This window comes from Barbus barbus (genome assembly GCF_936440315.1).
Source record: "Barbus barbus genome assembly, chromosome: 42".
NCBI classification, from domain to species: Eukaryota; Metazoa; Chordata; class Actinopteri; order Cypriniformes; family Cyprinidae; genus Barbus; species Barbus barbus.
The window spans coordinates 9,271,391-9,292,404 of record NC_136720.1 but is presented as its reverse complement, the minus strand read 5'-3'; the positions used below and the strand labels follow the sequence as shown (position 1 = coordinate 9,292,404).

Genomic DNA, 21,014 nt, shown 5'->3' with positions numbered 1-21,014 from the left:
TGGTCCATGGCTGGTCCCAGTTAAACACCATTTGAAATATAAAAATATATTAAGTATATGAAGTTTATGAAAGACTGGATTTGAAGTATATAAATATTGGATTTGAAATGTAAAGTGTATTGTAGGCCTCTATAGGCTATATTGTATATCTGCTACATTTGTATTTGTCATGTTTCAGGACACCAGCTTATACAAAGCTAATAGGCTAACATGTTTGCCAGCAACAAAATATTTTAAATTCATATGGTCTTTAAGTCAAACTAGTAGTGTCACATGACAAGTTTGGCACATCAAAAACCAGAAGTAAGCATTCATAAAAACTATTTGGCACTCCAAAACCTTTTTCATGGTAGTTAGTGGAGTTCCCCTTTAGGTTCTTGTTTAAACATAATTGATGCCATTTTTTAGCATAATAATGAGAGGAGTTTCTTCCAACACAGGCATTATTTGGATGATGAGATTCTGCTAAAATGTTTGAGCTTATATTAAGACTGCAGGTTCAAATCTCAAGGAAGTCAAACACAGGTTAGATGTTCAAACATACAGCTGTCATAATAAAAGTTATGTCAACTGCACTTAACTGCCTCTCAAGTGCTTGTTCCCATGGCAACTACAATGTTTACAAACACACTCTTTTTTCTTTTTCTTTTTTCCTGTTCACCCGGAAAAAGAGCTTGACTTCATACTATTTCAGTCAAATTGAGTGGGTTAAACAAACACTGGAAGATGACCAAAAAGTCCCGCGTTGTTGGGATGTATTTTTATTTGGATGTATTTCTGGCATATCTGTCTACCACTGCTATATATATATATATACCATTCATAGAATTCAGTATATGGCATAAATTTAAATTTAAATTCATATTAAATTGACACAAATTGGCTGCAAAATGGACTCAATAGCATGGATTTAATGTTCCGATCTTGGTTATTTGCTGTCCCAAGTTATAAACTATACTTCACCAGTTCACTAAGAGTTGAGACAAATTACAAAAAAATTAATAAAAAACATTATTAAAGATGTACGTCCCTGCTGAGGGAAAACAAAAAAACTGCTGAAACCAGCTTAAGCTGGTTGGCTGAATTTAGCTGGTTTTCCAGTCTGGACATAGCTGGTTTGCAGGCTGGTTTTAGAGGGGTTTTGGCCCGCTTCTTTAGCTGATCAGGCTGGGAAACCAGTTAAAACCAGCTCAGCCAGTCTGGGAGACCAGAGTACTTAGGCTGTACATAGGCTAATCATGCCATCATTATTCCCTGCTCACTGCATCATTTGATTCAGAAGCGTCAAACCAAAGTCACCACAAAAGCTTCATGTCAAAAAAACCCAATGCTGCGCTTGTTTTTTCTGCAGTGTCATGATATTTTGTCTACTGGGGATCCTGTAGTTTGCATGCTAACGTGAGGGAACTAGTTTAATTGACAGCACTTAAAACTAAGGGAACAAGCCTTAAGAATGTGTTTTTGGAACAAAAATGTTTGCGCTTTCTTTAGGCACAGTTTAAATATCTGCTTAATAGTAATTAGCATATCACCCATATTCCATATTGAGTTACAGTTACAGATCACAGTGTTAATGTACAAAATGCCACAAGTATGAGAGGCATAATTTAAATATAGAAAAATAGTTACATTGATGATATAGTTATATAGTGAACAGAACAGCTAAAGTCAGTCCAGTAAACTGATGCGGTCACTGCCGTGTGGTGTAGTCAAAGCGGAAGCTAGCAAAGTGAGATTACGATATGATTTTTGATAAGACCTGATGATTTAACATGCAAAAAGTGTTGCCTCAGACGTTGCACTCTCAGACTCCCAGAAGCAGACATCAGCATATACACACTTGTGTAGTCGGCGTACAGCTCTAACTTCTCGTTCTCTCTTTCACTCTCTCTCTCTCTCTATCTGCATTTTCATGTCTGGTTCATTATGGCCATTACAACAGTAATGAGCAGTAAAGGGCAGCAAAGGGCAGCGAGATATTCCAACACGTTCATATTTGCAAAACCGAACGCAAGTGTTTTACGCTAACAGAAAAGCTAATTGTTTTTCATACATTGTAGTAGTGGAAAGTTTCTGTATTAGTAGTTAAGTGTACGTGAGTGTGTATATACTTTTTCATCTGATATATACTATATGTGTAAGTGTGGGTCCTTAGTGTCTCTGTGGTCTGGGGTCAGTTCCTCTTTTTTACGACTTCGCAGAGAAAGTTTCTTAGCATGCTAATGTGCCATCAGCACAAGCTGCATGCAAATGTACGAAACCACAATAGCAACTAAAAACAAAACAGCTCCTCTATATTCACTTTGTTAAGAAAAAGAAACATGCAAATGAATCATGCAGTGTTGGGTGACAGAATGTTGAATTTAGCATGATGCTAATATAAAACAAGCCTTTGTGTTTGGTTTCTACGTTCACCTGCAGGATTGGAAATCTTAACCATGATGAAATGTTTTTGCCGTCATGCGAGTAATGCGTAATAAGGTTTAGTCTCGGTTAATGATGAATGTTCCTTTGAACTTAGCATAACATGGGAAATCTATTAAAGATTCTACTGTTCAACATATGTATTGTTCGTATTACATATAATTTTTACGTTAACAGTTCTTCTACAAAGTGAACGCTTTATAATCAAACAAAAGCCCTCAGGGCAGGTCCTTTCTTACGACCCATAAAAACTAATGGAGTGAAGACCATGGCTAGCTACAATGGAACAGTAAGCAATGACCCTGCAAACCCACAATGAACCACTGATCAAAGTCAGTTGGAAAAACAAAGATTTCCTGCATGTGTAACGACTGCTTTTGAACATGTTCTTGCGTTGTCTCTTACTGATTTTGCAGACCAGATTTTGGCCTACAGTCTGGCCCCAAAATTGCGATATTAAATGTATTTCTTTTTATTTTTGTAATATTTTGGATTATTCTGTTTCGGTTTTTAGTTTGTAAACATTTAACGTTCAAAACCTTGTCAAGATCCAAATTGCAGTGTAAACTTACCCTTGAGATGCCAACTTAAGCCTAATCGCACCACAAAACCGTTTAACCACTTTTTTGCAGACTTATTAGTTTATTTTCTACATATACTGTGTATTAGCAGCCACAGGCCGTGGGTATTTTCTGTGGTATACCTTTTATAAAAGTCTACCCATAAGGTTATGTTTCTGCTGACTTTTTCTTTTAGAAGATGTCCTTAACTCTAAAACTAAAGACAAGTGATTGCTTTGTCGATTCAAATATAGATTTCATTGCCATATTCATCACTGGATTGCCTCATTCCTAGAGTACAGTTTGCTTTTTCATTGAAATTCACAAATATTAAATGATGTATTACATCTTTGATTATTCATGGATCAAACTTCTTATTGTAAAGTACTGCTGTTCCAAGGTATTTTAAGCATTTGTGTCTTCAAAACGTAAACCTATTTTACTTTCAACATAATTTGGACGGAAAGCTGAATTTCAATCGCCTGACTGCCAATACTCTTATTTGTGTCCTGACATGTTCAAAAAAACATTTCTCATGTGACTAGCATGCTAACAGCAGTGTTGATGGAATGTTAAACTCACATTGGTAGCGTGAGGAGCTTTAGGCTGTGTAGAGTCCCTCACAACATGTCTGTTTATTTCTAGGCTTCCTGTTGATATGTGGCCAACAGCATTCTGGGTAAATCTAGAGGTGTCCTTGTGGCTAGAGAAAGCCATGTGTCAGATATCACACATACACAGTGACATGTACCCACAAAAAAAAACTCACTCTCGCATTCACACACAAAGTCATACACAAACATTCACAAAAGCTACCACCGTTTGCGTCCTCGTATGATGTCAACAGAGATTAAACTAGTTTATTATTTTTAAAGAGGGAAAAAATTACGCAACAAAAAGCAAGTCTTTTTTTACACTAGTGATTATTAAATTTGTACAACCATTCAGTCTGCATTACATAAAGAAATAATTCTACATCTTTGTTTCTTTCATATTTTTGGTACTCTGAATTATACATACAAATAACAAATACAGGAACTTTTTTCACAATGCATATAACCTGGGCCCAAAAAAGTCTTTCAGATGTATATGTGAGTGTGTGTGTGTGTGTGTCTGTGTGTGTGTGTGTATGTGTGTATGAACACAAACCAATTGCCCAAGACCTATAACACATCCAGAAGAGTAGCTGGAAGTCTGCGAGACAGACCTGACTACAAATTTTAATGCATTACACACCATTTCCTTTCTACTTTTCTTCTCCCTATATCTCGTCTCTTACTTTTCTCGGAGAGAAATCGTGGCCGCGTCGCCACGCCGTTCCATCTTCCAGGTTTGAGTCGTACCCTTCTTATCATTAGCTGCCCATGGGCATTTCCTGTCCTCGCCTTTTTTCCGCTTTAAAAAGTCTTCATTAAATGTATTTCAGACAATTTTTTTTACAAATATATGCAGAGTTCATCTCCTGTTGTCATTCACAGCTCGATTCCTCATGTCTCACAGGGGCGAAGAAGAGGAGATGCGTAGAAGAAGAAAAGGAGCGGGTTGGGGAATTAGAGGAGGTTTGTTTAAAGTCTCGTTATGTTTGTGCCTTGATGCCCACAGGAAAGATGGCATTTGTACACAAATGAAGGTTGACATCAGCGAGGGGCTTCGTGATTGGAGGGGCGATGAAAAAAGTCACTGTCTTTTCTCTTTCATTCTCACTGTCTCTCCCTCATAATATAGGGTTCGAGGGGTTTAAACGGGGCATACCGGAGAAGGGGTCTTGGGGGGAGCTTGTAGCTCAGACGGAGCATGTGACAGAGCTGGTTCAAGGTCGGAGGGTTGCGGCGGGTGACAGGCTTCAAGGTTAACGGTGCTTTGAGACGTCCACCGTTGGGAGATTGGGCGGTCAGAGGTAGAAGGGCGCTCTAGCCCATCGCTGTCACCATACTGGAAGGGTGGTGAGGGGCGAAGGACAAGCTGGAGGAGGGGTGCATGGGGGTGGGCGTGGTCAACATGTGGCCGGAGTGCGAGAAGGGAGGGAACGAGGTCATGTGACGCGACAGGGCGGCCGGGCTGAAAGAACTGTTCTTTTCCATCAAGCTTTTGGAGAAATCATCCATGCTGTCAAGGGACTTTTTGCTCTTCTTGGACTTGCTGGACATCTTCCTGTTCCGGGTCTGGATGCCCTCTTTCTTCATGGTGAGTGGTCGGTTGATCTGCGAGGAGAGAAGAGACAGACGTTAATAATGGCCATGGGACCATCATGCTACATAAGACAGGAGCATAATGGAAAAATGTCGACATTTTTCATTTCATAACACATCCAGAGGAAAACTTTATTGCTTTGAGACTGGTCCCTCATATTTCAGGAGACCCAAAACCAGTTGTGTTTCTTTTAAGTATTAACTTAATCTCAGATGTTTACCTAAAAATCCCTCATGAGAAGTAAAAATAGACTCAAAGGAGACAATTCATAATGAGAGTTCATAATGAAATTTCTGACTAGTTTGCAGTTTAGTAGATCAGAGCACTGTTTGAGACACTGTGAGATGTTTTTCTAAGAAAACCCATCTGAGAAACCTAAAGGGATTCATTTTACTCATGCCGTTCCAAAACTGCATGACTTTCTTTCTTCAAACACAAAAGAAGTTGATGAAATTGTCAAGGTGGTTTTTTTTATACAATGACAGTGTGGTTTTAGATCACATTGACTTTCATTGTGAATCAAAATATTTTTATTTGTGGCCCATAAAAGAAGAAAAAGAAAAAGGTATACTGTTTTGGACTGACAGTATTTTTAGTTGATTTATTCATTTAAGCAAAAGGCTTTTTTTATCTAATCTCTGTAATTGCTGTCTTGGAGAAACAGTTGAGATATTAAACAGATCTCATTTATGATTTCTCCTCCTTACGGGCATATTGGAAGCTGACACCTTTTTAAGTCACAGTTTTTAGGATTAGGATTTGGTTAAACAATGACGCTCACTTCACACACACTCATAATACTTGAGTGCTAGCATGTGTAGTAGAGCTACACTATATCACCGAAATGTCAGTTTCTTTGTTTGAGCAAGCGTGTCTGTATGTACGAGTGTTTTCGGTCGGGTCATATCAGGACTAGGCTGGATTTATCCTCTGGAACCCTGACGCCAGGCATGGAAGGTGCCAGTCTTGCCAAAGAGAGAAACCCCAGACTCTGGCCTGCCGGGCTCGTGCGGTGGCACTGCCACGTCCGTCTGCCAAAGCCTGCCACTTTCACCCCATAATTGGACCGTCCTTTTCTCCCTCTCTGTCTTAAAACACTCTGCTTTGTGCAAGAGCTATTAAGTGATACTAAGACATATTCCTTTACAGGCGTTTGATTTTAAGACTTTGATAAACAATGCACTTTCTACTTTAAATTTACAATTTGGACTTCTAAATGATCAATAAACACCTCAAAATTGTGGTTGTGCAAATTTGTAATTTTGAGTAAATACTGTACTGTATAATTTAGTCAATTCATTTCAGTATTTTCTAACAATTTTCTCATTTGCTATAGAAAAATATATAGAAAATATATCTGCAAAAACTTTTCTTTAGATATCTGTATTGACGCCTGTTATCTGAAAACCAATATTGGCCAACCACTAATGTAAATGTGAGCGAATGTGCCAGCGTGTGTGTGTGAACTCGCACCCCAAAGCAAAACTGTTCATTTAAAACATCTCCATTGGGCATCACAGAAAACACATAGCCATCGGCTATTAGAAACACTCTTAACTGTTAATCGGTTATGCTTTTTGGGGATTTGAAATGACCACATAATGAAATTGAGAAGGAAACAGGTCAGAAGTCGAACCCCAAACTGACAGATCACAACTCAGTTCTTCTGACAAATTCCTGTCGGCTCATTGAGAGATGGGAGCGGTTGTGATAATGCAAACATGCAAGTTAGTGAAGAACACTCTGGAGAGAGCTCAGCTTAATTTAGCATGCAAAATCTGGAATTTGATTCAAAGCAGGCCAACCTTAACAGAAAATAGCTTGTACCAAAACAAACTAATTTTCCAATTACTCAAACTCTTGGTTGTTTCAAACGATAATACATGTTATTTGTTTCCCTGATAACCTAGGTCAGGTTTAAGGGATTTTTTTTCTCGAGTTCTTACGAAACAGCCAAAACCAACATGGCAAAATGATTTAAAAGGGTGCGCTTGCGTGACTAGTAGGGGAATGTAACAGGAGCGTGGGGCCTCAAAGTGTGATGATACAGGATACCAGAGCTGATGAGGTAGAATGAAAATGTTCCCCGGCATATGTTTAACATAGAAATACCACCAACTGAAGCGTAATTCAATAGTACAACAGTACTAGCAGTTTAGCTCTAGCATAATAGCCATAAAAATAAACAATAATATGAGGAAGAACAAGACGAATCCCTGCATGTAATTGACTCTAGCGGCTTGAGACCATTGGGGAACGTTAAAACATTTCAGGTTCACAGATTGGGTTAACTTGTCCCTGGGGTGCGAAAATCACAATACTAACTATAATAGTAGGGCCAGTTGGACAGGCTTCGGAAAATGCAACAAATCTGAACTTTTTGATGGAAAAATAAAAATGAGACAGCTGGTGTGATTGATTATTATAATGGTCACTTAACAAAAATCTGTAGTCACTTTTGAGTAGGCAATGCATGAACCTTGTTGTGAATGTTGTGAAAGAAAAAGAAAGAAAGAAAGAAAGAAAGAAAGAAAGAAAGAAAGAAAGAAAGAAAGAAAGAAAGAAAGAAAGAAAGAAAGAAAGAAAGGAAGAAAGAAAATGAAAGAAATGGCATGAAAGCTGCCATCATGCAAAGAGAAGATAGAAAATATCTTACTAGATAAGTGTAAGACAGCTATGGAGCTTACATTGTGTAATTTGTAATAGAGGCCGCAGGCATTGCAGACGGGATCACCGTTCGCATTTCTCCTCCACAGTGTCGTCGTGGTCGTTTGACAGTTTGCGCATGAGGTCCCTGCTCGTCTGGCAGCAGACTGATGGACATACACACAGAGAAAGAATCACAGTTATTACACTCATAATATAATAACTTAAGATGATGATTGCATTCCTACAGTGCTAATGGCCCCCAACCCTCCTGTTTCCTGAAGCTGCAAATGATTTTGAGCAAAGCAGAAATATGTCAGAGGAAAAGACATCTCCATAACACTGGTGCCTTAAACTCTAGGGTAAAAATAGTGCCTTGCGCACATGCCCTCTCAAACCTAAATATTTACAGAGGACATGAAAGCACTGGTTTAAATAGTGCCCATTAAAGCTGATGACATTTTCCCGTTAAATGATGGAGAAACAGCGGCTCTGCATGAAATGGATCCACGTTTAAACATCAACCTTCAGTTAGATATCAGCAATCTATATTCACATGAAAAATATACTACTGCACTAAAATACCTTGCTCTAAATTAACATGCATTGATTAAAAGCAGTTAGAATTATTAATTATAAGCAGTTACTCACATAATCAAATATAAATATAATATAAAACATATAAATAATAAGTAAAAAAGTAAATACAAAAACAATAAGTAAAAAAGACAATGGGGAACAAGGGAGAACTCAAAAGAAATGCAATGAATTTGTTGGGATCAGCAACATATTTTGAAATATGCAAAAATTCGTGTGTTCTGGGTTTATACATAAATGTTGACGGTACGTCCTGAAATGACAAATGATTCTTCCGTTTAAAGCCAAACTGATAATCAAGAGCATGATTCATCGAAGCGAAGTTACTTTATGACTGGCCGTTTTTTGTTTTATTTTTTTCTCGATCGGACTCGTTTGTAAATTACAAAATAGAGCAAAATTTTATTGGCAAATAAATTCAATTCAGACAACAATATTTGTTCTATAAAGGTAATTCTTTATTCGCGTTTTATTCTTCTTCGTGCTATTATTTTCTCTTTTTTCTAGACTATGAATTTAGTGAAGATCAATCAGAAGTCGTGACTCCTTTCTGCGCGTTCTCGCCTGTATGTTTAGACAGCGGGAGCGAGCGCTGTTGTTCGAGGAGTTTTATCAGCAGCGCTCAGATATCCGCCAGTCTTTTCCTGGGAAGTCGGCTTTTCACATTAGAGAGGGAGAGAAGGCCAATGCCAAAATAGCAGCGCTCGGACTATTTCTCTGCGCCTCAAGAGCCTCGACTCTATCCAAAGCTCAAAGAGAGACGCGTCTGTGCTGCCAGGCCATTGAAAAACACAGTTTCTCTCTCTCATTTATTAAATCCCTGTGAAACAGTGTCCCCTGATGAATGGCATATTGTCAGAATTGAACCTAATTTCTGCAGACATATTTGACCTGTTGGAGCTGATCGCCTCCCACGCGTACTCACTTGAGATAAGCGCTCGTTTCACAACACTTTGAAGTCTCTCCGTGACAAATTTCGTTATGCTGACACGTAGACACAGTGTCAGCAATATTTGCGATAAATTAAATTGTCTACGGATTTTAGAGCGGGGAAAAAAATAGAAGGAAAAAAAAATCTGATACATCAAATGGCATTATTATCATTATTGATAATATAATAATAATAACTGCTATTGCTTAATCTTAAAGAAATGACACCTGCGCTTGGCGAGTCAATTTCTTGCAGCTAACACTTCTTCCTGGGTAGAAAAAGAGAAAGAGACAAGTGTCATTAATGCAGTGCAATAGAGCAACATACCAGCCTCCGCTTGGGCTTGATGAGGGGTCGGTTCTGTCCGTTCATCTTGTGGTACAGTCCGCAGGCGTTACACAAATAGTGACCGGTGCCATCCCTCCGCCACAGAGGAGTCGAGGTGGCCCCGCAGTTAACACATTCTCTACCCTCTGCGAACACAGACACACACGCATGCACAACTGATTTTTTCAGAACAATTAAAACACACTTGCATGCACACAACTACACAATCATCACAGGCCACGCCACTAGTGAACATACAAAACGCCCGTGGCCAGTCGCATAGCTTATATATATATATATATATATCTTAAAATAGTAATAATTACATATCAGTATTATACACATAATACCAACAAAATATTTCCTAATAATTGTTTTAATATTACAGACATACTGCACACATCAAAAATTCAAATAATTAATTATTCATAAAAATATGAAAAGGCAATATCAAAAATTCAAACAGGCTAAAGATTCGCATTGATCAAAAATAATTCATATGGAAATGCATTAATAACATATTATTATAAATATGAATGCATTACCACATAAAAAGCATTATCTAATATGACATCACTGAGCTTAACTCTTCAATCGTCAAATATGACATCATCTGATACGATCTTAAAATAACTTGTTCTAAGTAGGCAATGCTGTGAAAATGCACACATAGATAAGCCTCATCACTGCAGGCTCTAAACAACTATGTCTTGAAAATACTGCATCATTTATTAGAAGAGGGAATCGCAAATATAATATATAAAGCGTCATGACTCGATTTCCAAAGAAACAACCTCCCGGTTCATTAAACCATGTGGCTAAGAATTATTATTGATGATATGTTAAAGTAGATGTTACACTCTAAGGCTGAAATAATGCTAAATAGATTCAGCAACAGTAAGTGAAAGCGTCGGTCTAATTAACTCATTGTGTAACCCGCTCTCTTTACGTAATTAAAACACCGTAGCGTTTGATTGGCATTCTTTCCGTTTGACTGACAGGTGAAGGGCGCGCGCTTCACATGTTCAGTGACCCACGCCTCCGGTCGCTCTGCTGAGACGAAAAACAAACCCCCCTGTACCCGGCAGCATTTCTGCCCTCATGTGTGCAGGCAACGAGCCTCTTTGTGCCTCTACTGACTGCTCCAAAAACCACAGAGCTCGCGAGCATTTCACCTCAGACAGTGACAGTGACTCACACAAGTGCGTAAAAGAGCGTTCTGCTGCAACTATAGAAAATCAAAAGAAAAGCATACAACTTTGGTTCAAAATAAAACCTAAAAAGAACGCCACTAGAACTTTAGTGGTAGTGCTTCGATATATGCTAATCGTGCAAACTATGCATTCCAAATAAAACAGCAAACGAATTAAATAGCAATGATATTTATCCAAAATAATAACAAAATAATAGTAACACACAGGTTAAAACGATTATAAGAGAGCAGAATAGATATTTGCTCTCGTTATCATAAAATCAATTGTTCTGAATAGTCTATGATTTAAAAACCGTCCGTTCGCTAATCGCATTTAAAAAGCTGGTTGACCTTTTGAAATCATTTTCTCTGTGTGTTTGGATAACACTCTGTCTGTGCATGTCGGCCGTGCATTGCGCCAGCTCATTCGTTATTCCGAGCGATCCGCGGCGCATCCGGACTCTATCAAAGTTTCTGCGCAAAGTAAACAATGCAACTGTCGCGTGCAGCAGTCTGAAAATAATTGGATTAGCTTAAACATATAAACACGAGAGAGACGGGGCCGTGCACTGCGAGGCACAAGAGGAGCAAGAGATGAGAGAGAAAACACACGCACACACATCTACATCCGGAAAACCCTGGCGCTCCGCTTTAAACGCGTAGACTCATCTGCATATGCTGAGCGACGTTTAATAAATCAGGGAAGCTAATTCCGCTTTGTTACTAGACGACATTAGATATAATATTCTTCAGAGCGGAATATAATAACGGAATAGTGCAAGGCAGGCGTGTTAACAAATCTCTAATTTCTGTAAAAGACAAAGTCTATTGCGGATTGATCATTTAAACTGATACCACAACAAAAAAAAGATTAGATTATTGCATCAAAAAAGCGAACAGGATTATACCATAGCTCTAATTAATTATATTAATACCCAAAATGTTTATATATTAATAGATTTTTTTTAAATAAACCTTATTTTGTTACAATATCTTTAATCACTGTATATTCCTTTGTATTTTAAGGAGTGTAGCCATAGATGCACTTTGAAAAAGGGAGGTGGACTGTGCCCAAATTTGATAGCCAAGCCTTGGCACAGACCAAAAAAAAAAAAAAAAGTCCAGGACCAAATAAATAGTCTGGGAATTGGCTAACCTGGGAGGCTGTTTTTGAGGAAAACGAGAAGAATGGCAACTGTTGAATGATCTTACTATGATTATGTTAGTGAAAATCAAAGGGTAGTAAAGCGCACGCCTACCTGAACAGGACCTTGTTTTTGGTCTCGTTTTGGAACCATAACTAGAAGAGGACCCACCTATCAGGCTACTTGGTGGGAAGAGCCCCGACCCGTAATCGGACACATAGGATGGGTAAGTGGCGATGGGGTGGTGCGCGGAGGACGCGCCCGGTCCGATAGAGCCCATGCTCCGACTATGAGCCGAATCCAGCTTCATGCTTTCGGCCAGAGACACCTGGTACTTAATGCACTCTTTGTCTTCCTGCCGTAAGGATGAGCCCGAGCCTGACGTGGAAATTGCGGGGTCAGGGGACACATCTTTGGGTGGAGTGGGGGGAAAGGTGAAGAGGTGTGGGCTGGAGTGGCCAGCGGACAGCGAGGAGGAGGAGGCTGGGGGGTAGACGGACAGAGGCCCAGGGGAACTATGATGCAGGGAAGTCTTGGGGAAAGGCCCGAGGTTCCAGGGGGAGGTACTGTGGTGAGGGCCGATAGATTTACTTCCATCGAGCCAAGGAAGAGAGCCATGCAGCAATGATGGGCGACACACCTGAGTACCTGCTGAAACAAAAGACATGCCTACTGTTAGGGCAGGACGAGGTGGAGCTGTGGGATTCGTCACATTAAGAAGACAAGAACTAACAAGTGAACAATTAGAAAAAGCACGCTGTGTTTTGTAAACACGGTCGTTAAACGTCACAATTATGTGTGTATTATAAAAGGTGTATAATAACAACACGTGTAAATATACATTTAAAATTACATGCAAAAAACGGTCAGGATATTTTTTACACTTTGATTGGTATTATAAGTTTTTACATGTATTTCACGCATATCTAGTAGCTATTTTATGCGCTGAAACCCTTTTAGCAACGGTCTTTTAATGCATGAAAGAACTAGTGCAACTTGACTAGCCTAAATGAGTAAGACTGTGAAACTGCACGTAAAGGCCTACATTACTCTGAGAGGCTTTCGATGGCGCTGGGAAGGGTCGCAATTAACAGCCCTCGAGAGTTTCTCTTTCAAAAGACTTTCGATACCCACCAGTATCTATTGATGCTGCACGGATTTTGAAAGTTTTGATATGTTTAGAGATGGGGCAATTCACAAGAGAAACAAGGTCACGCTTTGCCCCATTCCGCTCAGGAAGTCATGTCAATAAATTTCAGTAATTGTTCTTCCGCACTAAAATTCAAGTACCTAGTACAGGAAAAATGCGCTTCATTATTTAGAGACCGACTTTTAAATCATCAAATCATTCAAATGAATCCCAGCCAGCTAGTGCTAAAAATAAATATTTTTACTTGAATATATTACAACATCGTTCTACCAACATAATATATGTATGTGTGTTTTCGAATAACACTGCTTGTTCACATTTTATTTTTGATCACATTAAAATGTTCTAAAATTAAAGGAATGCATTGCATTATCCAATATTAAATAATTATCGTATACCTAAAAATCATATAACCATAGAATACTAGAAAGATGTGAAACCAGTGACACATCACTTCAGGTAAGCCACACGTAAACTACACTGACATTGTTCAAAATGCATTTTCAGTAATATTCTGTCTTTTTACGTGTTATTAATTTAGTCAGAATGGACTAAGAGGAATAATGTAATAGCTTATAATTTAGGGCTGATATAGGCTACTTACCGTGAGGTGGCGGGTACCTCTGCACAGCCCGAACCGAGTTCCCGTAGTACGGGTGGTTGCTCTGTCCGTCGATATTAAACAATACATCCACATCTTCCGCGAGGGGATACTGCGACGGGTCCATGTAGGAGTGTCCCAGTCCTGGGTGGTGTGTCTCGGGATGCTGGCCGTTAATGACCGAGTGATGGTGGGTCATCCAACGGGGCTGCTCCGGACTTACTTCCATCGTTTTTTGTTTTGTTTTTCTGTTTGTTTTTTTAACAAGCGTTCATACACTCACCGAAACACACAACAAGTTCAAAAAAGTCCAAACTCCTCCTTTGTTTAATCCACAGGTTCGATTTTTTTTTACTTCCGATCACCTGAAATTGAACAAGACAATTTGTTTTTACAAAGTCCGTCCGTTCGTTTCTGTCATTGGCAAATTGTCAGAAGCACGAATAAACTGGTTCCGTCCGTTCAATAAACGCGCATTAACTTGTGAAAGTCAAATGCATTTATACTAATGCTGGTCATAAGTCCGCGTACGCATCCAAACGCGCGTCAAGTTCCGCGAGTTTTTCTCTCTGTATTGTACTGCTGCGCTGCGTAGACTCAACAAGTGAGTTTGACGGTTCAGACCGAGCCGGGTCGATCTGGATAAGTTATCTGTCTTCTGACCGAACACAAGTTTGATCAAATCTGTGTTTATGCGCAGTAGTAGTAACCCTCTTCCCTCTTACTCTATTTCCATCCCTCCCTCTATCTCTCTCTCTCTCTAGTGCTCACTCCCTCTGTCTCTGAATGCACTGCTCTCTCTGTGTTTTTTTACAGTGAAGGCATTCTTTCAGGATGGCGCCAGTCAGCTCAATGCTCGCAGACAGCTGTGGCGCGACGCAACTTAAGGAGGGTCTGTGGTGTCATCAGCAGGGGCGGGGCCCAACAGTCTGGACTAATTGAATAAAGTGGGCCAGGGAAAGATGACCAGAAGCTGCGCCCAATTCTGCTCCCCATTCATATACAAAATAGAGCATTTTTTTTAGTAGAAGTTATTTTTTTAATGTGTAAATATACAAAAACACAAGCACGCTAAATGCATTTACGCAGCTTAAATACATTTAGGTTACACTTTATTTTAAGGTGTCCTTGTTACACTGTAATTATAGATTTAAGAACTGAGCAATATTAATTAACAACAGGTAACCTAATTACCATAGAGTTAGATTTTGGTTTAGGGTTAGTTGCATCTAATTACATAATTTACTGTTAAGACTGAAGTATGTAACAGGCACTGTAAAATAAAGTGTAAGCTAAATTAATTTAGCCCTAAATCATAAAGAAAAAAAAAACTTTGTTCATGAATCAAGCATCAATTTGGATAAAAAGTAACGAATTTAAATTAGGAAGATGGCAGCGTCTGAAACAGAAATTTAAATGTTTTTCCTTAAATCAAAAAGATTTATTTAACAGATTTTTTAATGAATTACGGGCTGAATAAGTATTAAGGTTGCTTAGTAAAATAAATAGGCCTACATAAATAAATAAAAAAATTACAAATCTTGAAATATCAGTTGCTATGTCCTAAGGGCACCATCGTCCTGTGGCCTGCTGTCTTTTGTGTCTATGCAACTGTGTTATCAGCGGGAGCTGTTGTAGAGTGTGTGCTCTTTTAAATTGTGACAGTGCGTCCTCTCGCGGTGACAAGCACGTTTTTCAAATGGTTCCCTCTGCATGTTCCAACGAGGCTCTTAAACACTGACTGCGACATACAGGCTACTGGTGCGGTAAGACCACGGCCATACCTTCCTCTCTTCTCACACTTTAAACACAGGCTTTCCCCCGGTATCTTTAGTCGGTGTTCTTTATTCCTTGAAGGACACCAGCCGAACGACTGCATCATTATTCATTTAAGGGGCCATTACATGTAACGTGATGCAAATAGCTACATTAGCGTTTCAGTGCGCACGGGTAAAACTTTAGCCCATAATATACAGGCCTAATGGGAACGTATTTCTTCTGAGAGTGTGTTCAGAAGCCACATTAAGGGACAGTGTCAGGTATTATTCGCTATTATTCTACTTGGATGCGCTGTAATAAGGGGGCTTGGCCCTTAGGGTGATATTTTGTCTGCAAAGCTCCGGTTTGGCCGGCCTTCCCCACAGACTGACAAAACGTTATTGGGCTGCTTGTTTGATGCTCTGAAGTGCGCTGAGATGATGGCCAGCCCAGCCGACGCCGCTGGACGTGACGTCAGTAAACAGGCAGGAAATATACTTTACGCATTAGATGTGTGCTCTGCAAGCTTGCGCTTCTCTCGTGATAGTTATTTCTCCTTAGGTGTCTAGAAAACTAGGAAAACTCAAGTGCTACTTAAATAGCTTAATGCGATATCAAATGAATAATAAAACTAGTAAGAATGATTTATATAGTAAATTATATAATAATAGCGATAATTTCCATTCCATCGTGGCGACTAACCTTTCATGTTCCTTTAAAAAATGGAATTGGTTGAAAATGCTGATTCAGGGAATGTGCATCTTCTCCTCCACCCCCCGTACGAAGAGGAAAGCCTTTCCTTTCTCTGGTAAAGACCGAAGTTGGATGGAAAGTGTTGCACTGGCTCAGTCATTGCCGAGCTGTCAGCGGACGCGTGTAATGATCCGCGCGAGCGTACATTAAAGGTACTCGCGACGGTAAAAGTGAAATCCTGATTATGTGTTTTGTTTCTTGGCTGAATGTCTTAAGCTTAGTGCGCGGGACATGGATGGAAACAGTCCCGAACACTATAACACGAGTTTAGAAGTATTCGAAGCACTTCCCTCTCTCTCAAAAAAAAAATGCTGTCATTTATGATACTTCGGGTTGTCAAAACAAAATATGGAATAGAATCCTATTATACAGATATAGAATGTTGTACATGAAAAACAGAGAGAGAGAAAAATCTATGAATACATTGCAGTTCCATACATATATAAATTAATAAATATATATATGTGTGTGTGTGCGTGCGTGCGTGCGTGCGTGTGTGTGTGTGAGGGGTAACGGTATGTTAAATCAGACCCGGTCTTTTTAGCCGGGGCCACCAGGTTGATTCATAGACACTACAGTAAATCGGTGGTAGACGGCGATACTGGGTCAGGTTGAAGATTGGGTAGATAATTTGTGAATGATTATGTCAGGCTAGGCAGATTAAAATCAGGAGGCATCACACTTTTCACTGTGGGTGAGAACTTAAGACCAGGCCGTTTTATTTTAGTCTATCCTATAACAAGGGTTAGAAGATGTGCTCTGATAACACGCTTTGTTTATCGAGCACCATTTATCGACACATAAAACCTCTGCGTAAAAATGTTGGTGAAGTGTGTTTTTGAACGGGCGAACAAATGATAAAATCCGAAAGCAGGTCATGAAGGTAGCTATTGCAAACAATATGGTGTACTAATTCAAAAACAAACAAAAAGACATTACATTTTCTACTGCATCTACTGTTATTATTATTATTAGTGTTAGTAGTAGTAGCACTGATGTTATCTTTTTCTTTAATTATAAAATTCACTAAATCAAAACAGTTGTGTTCATTTTCATCCGCTTTCATTTTTGGTTGAGTGCGATTGTTATCTGTTCATCTTCTGCATGACTGATTTTATTATTTGGTATACATGCGTAGGTTGTATGTCGATGAATCAAATTTTAACGCAGCTCTCCATGACGTTTATAGCGACCAGTTGAAGATGTGAGGAGATTTGATGAAAGGGTCGGCCGAGAGTGGCCAGGTAAAGCTGTCCAAACAGAGAGGGGTGAACCAGAGGACACACACTTCACCTCAGCTACCGACTGATGAAGACAGGCGAAGGGGGTTCAGTCCATAGCGAAACATGAGCGCTGCACTTGCAATATTCACGCTTTAAAGGCTTGTTCATCACATTTATTTTTAAGCAACAAAACGTTTCTCTTCTCAGTTACCAGCTGTGGAAAATCACAACAAAGGAGCTCAGCGGTAAAAAGAATTATGTTAGAATAAATTATGCCCAAAATATCTGGAAGATAAATTATTATTATTATTAGTGTGTGTGTGTGTGTGTTGTTATTTCTAAAAAACATTAATACACTTAAAATAAACATAATGATTATTATAATTGTATCATATAACATAATAATAATAAAAACAGCAATTTTATAACATAATAATAATTATAATAATAGAAAAAAGACGAAGAAGAAAAATAATTAAAACGGTAACTTTAGTCGGATTGTGATTCATGCACTTGATCTTTTCAAGAACGAACTTTCTTTCTGAATTTGTATACTGTGTGATGGTGGCCTATATGCAGCAAATTCTTAGAACCCAGTCGAGGACGTGAAATTCGGATAGTTGTGTCATAATGAGAGTTTGACTTATTTCTAAGAACAACTGACGAAAAAAATGGTGAGAGGGAAAAACACGAGAGCCTCGAGTGCAGGGTTTTGTTTTTGATAATTCCTCGCTCGAGAGAGAAACATCTAAATATGGTTTTCCATTGATGCAGATGACAGCAAACCCCACAGATCTGCAACGGGCCAAACAATTCATTTCCCAAATTCTCCATTTGGTTATTCGTTCTCATTGATGCATCCCCGAGATATTAGCCTTCAAAATATGAATCCGTCTGTTCGTATAACACCATCACCCTGATGGTGTTATACATTCGGCTGCTTTAGGCCAAATGCATTTATTTGATCTCCACTGGTGCTCTTTGGGATGTCGCATGTAACAACTTCATAACTCAAAGGGGGTAAACAAAGAGGCACATCGCAGGAATATTCTCGTTCAAACAAAAGTGCATCTCTTCCTTTCGGTCGAGTGCTGATTTGAGGACATGGTTTCAGATCATTTCTCTGTGCAGCTGAATGGAGTGGCCGGTCTCGTGCTATCAGGGAGAAACAGCTGTTTTACGCGCATTCAGCTCGAATCAATGGAAAATGCTGCTCTCTACATGCAAATACAAACCAAACGAGCTCGCTCCCATGAAAAACGGCCTATGATGTGCCTTAATGTCGCGTCCTCTTCTCTCTGTTTCCAATGCTCTTCAAACCAGCAACACAAATGCATCCTCTCTCTCTCTTTCTGCCTCTCTCTCTCTCCCTACACACACACTGGAAGCGCAGCTTCAGCAAATCCACTTCTCTTTATGACCCATTGCGGGGCTAATCAGATCAATTTCACGGGTTAAGGGAAGCATACTCGCTCACACTCAGGTGGTAATAGATCATTAAAATCCTTCATCTAGAGGACGGAAGGCGGGAAAATGATTCTTAAAATACAAGGGCGTCCATAAAATCCCACCCCGATTGTCGGAAAGTGGACGTGGGTGCTGGTGACACGCATAGCCTATATATGTGTCGGGTGAAATGAATAAGCTCGTGAGAGTTGACATCTACACGTCTGAAATTGTTAAATGACTGTACCACCCTCAGACAGAACAGAACATGTGAAAAAAATGATCTATTTTTTAAATAACGGACACTCGCAAACCCAACATTTCTGATGCAGAAAGGTTTGTTATCATGTGTATTGCTCCAAATATGAAGTGGGGGGACAAAGCATTCGAAGAACCGGCATATAAACGCATGCATAACGCTTAGGAACATGCAAGCTAAATCAATTTAGCCTATTCGACAATTTTGCAAGCTAGGCTAATTGTGGAGCTAGAAATGAGTTTAGAAAATATGGAAAATATGAATCCGAATATTTACTGACCTGCGGAATTGTGGTTGACGCGTGGTCAGACGTTTTTTTCTGATGGGCTTCAGATGTGAAGTGACACACAGATGGAAGTGCCGATGGCATTTACAGCAGGAGAGAAAAAAACTAGGCTCCTTTTTTTCTTCTAGCCTACACACACACACACACACACACACTCTGTCTCTCTAGCTCGCGCGCGCGCACGCACATACAAACACACACACACTTACCGTACTTACTGTACACCAAGCGCGAGCTCTTCCGGGTCGGTGCAGGCTGCGGAGTAAAAACACACACTTAAATCTGAATGGGAGCGATCGTACGCGTCTGTAACGAACCTTTTTTACACAGAGAGAGGGGACGTGGACGTACGGGCCGCGGAGAGGGAACAGCTACCACCCGCGTGCGTTCGGTAGCACGCCGCTTTTCTCCGTGAGTCGTAATAACGCAGCCCGTTAAATGCCAGGCTGATGCTCTATAATGCATGAGATGACTGATAGCGCCTGCCACGGTTTGACCATTTGAATTTGTTTTTGTTCACTAAACTATATTTTCTAAATAATTTCTAATGAAATAGCTACGTATATTTCTATTTATAAAATGGTAGGCATGATATAGCCTACTGTAAGAAATAATAGGCTACACGCTTACTTAAACACGCAGGCTATTTTCACGTAATATTTTATCCAGATATATTTTACTAGAAATATTATAGATGTATTTCCACATGAAAGATATCGTGATTTGCATAGATACATGCTATATTAAAACAAGTCAAATCAGATGATGCTATGTGTAGAATTATTACCTGTCTGGGTTTCAGCTAATTCCTAAACAAAATATTTTATTTTGGCCATGATATATATTGGTAGGTAAATCGTGGAGTTTGTATATATGACATCTTCAGGACTAAAATTGTAGTATTTCCAGTCTTTTGATTGTATTACTCTTTTACATTTGATATTGTTTTTATTGAAATATTAGATATGCATAAATCATTACAGATGTTCTGTTGCAGGTTTGCAGTGGAAACTCACTGAAGGTAAGTCCTCGGCTCTGTAGCCAGAGCATTTGAGAGGCCTTTGAGAAAGTCTGAAATCAGAACACATGCAATGTAGTCGCGGTTCAGGTACACTTCCTATTCGAAATACAACCATAATGTTTTTCTACTAGTGATGTGCTGATTGCAGATGACAAGCAGCTGTTTCGGCTAACACGCCCATTTATTGACGGAATGGCTTTCTGTTCTCTTCATGCGGGGGGCTAAAGGGTGGGGTGGGGGGCGAGGTTGGATGATGTGCAACAAAGAGAGAAAGAGTTAGAGAAAAGGAGATAGGATGCTGAAACGGCAGTGACAAAGAAAGCAATAAAAAAAGAAAAGAAAGACTTGCATCTCTCACATTGCGTTGAGGCCCGTAAACTGATCACACCAATATCTGTCTTTGGAGAAGAAATTCAATTAAGGTCATAAATTAAAGATAATTGGCTGAAACGGCACTATAAACTTACATCAACGTCTAGCCAAAACGAGGCTCTTTAAAAAATAA

General features: G+C 39.4%; 1 protein-coding gene across 8 annotated transcripts; it reads right to left on the bottom strand.

Moving 5' to 3' along the window:
* Window positions 1-3,808: 3,808 nt before the first annotated feature.
* LOC306861559 (transcription factor GATA-3-like) lies at window positions 3,809-19,711 on the bottom strand. 8 transcript variants are annotated; one of them, XM_079403902.1, is made up of 6 exons: window positions 19,483-19,711; window positions 13,767-14,128; window positions 12,127-12,660; window positions 9,676-9,821; window positions 7,862-7,987; window positions 3,809-5,185 (listed from the first exon to the last, which is right to left on the bottom strand). In XM_079403902.1, exons 2-6 carry the CDS (start codon window positions 13,990-13,992, stop codon window positions 4,895-4,897), a joined length of 1,323 nt encoding a protein of 440 aa, XP_079260028.1. In that variant the 5' UTR covers window positions 13,993-14,128; window positions 19,483-19,711; the 3' UTR covers window positions 3,809-4,894. The 8 variants fall into 8 exon arrangements, with proteins under 8 accessions (XP_079260028.1, XP_079260026.1, XP_079260030.1 ...); XM_079403900.1 differs by having other exon boundaries at window positions 12,127-12,663; window positions 19,483-19,549; XM_079403904.1 differs by having other exon boundaries at window positions 12,184-12,663; window positions 19,483-19,549.
* Between the last annotated feature and the right edge of the window lie 1,303 nt (window positions 19,712-21,014).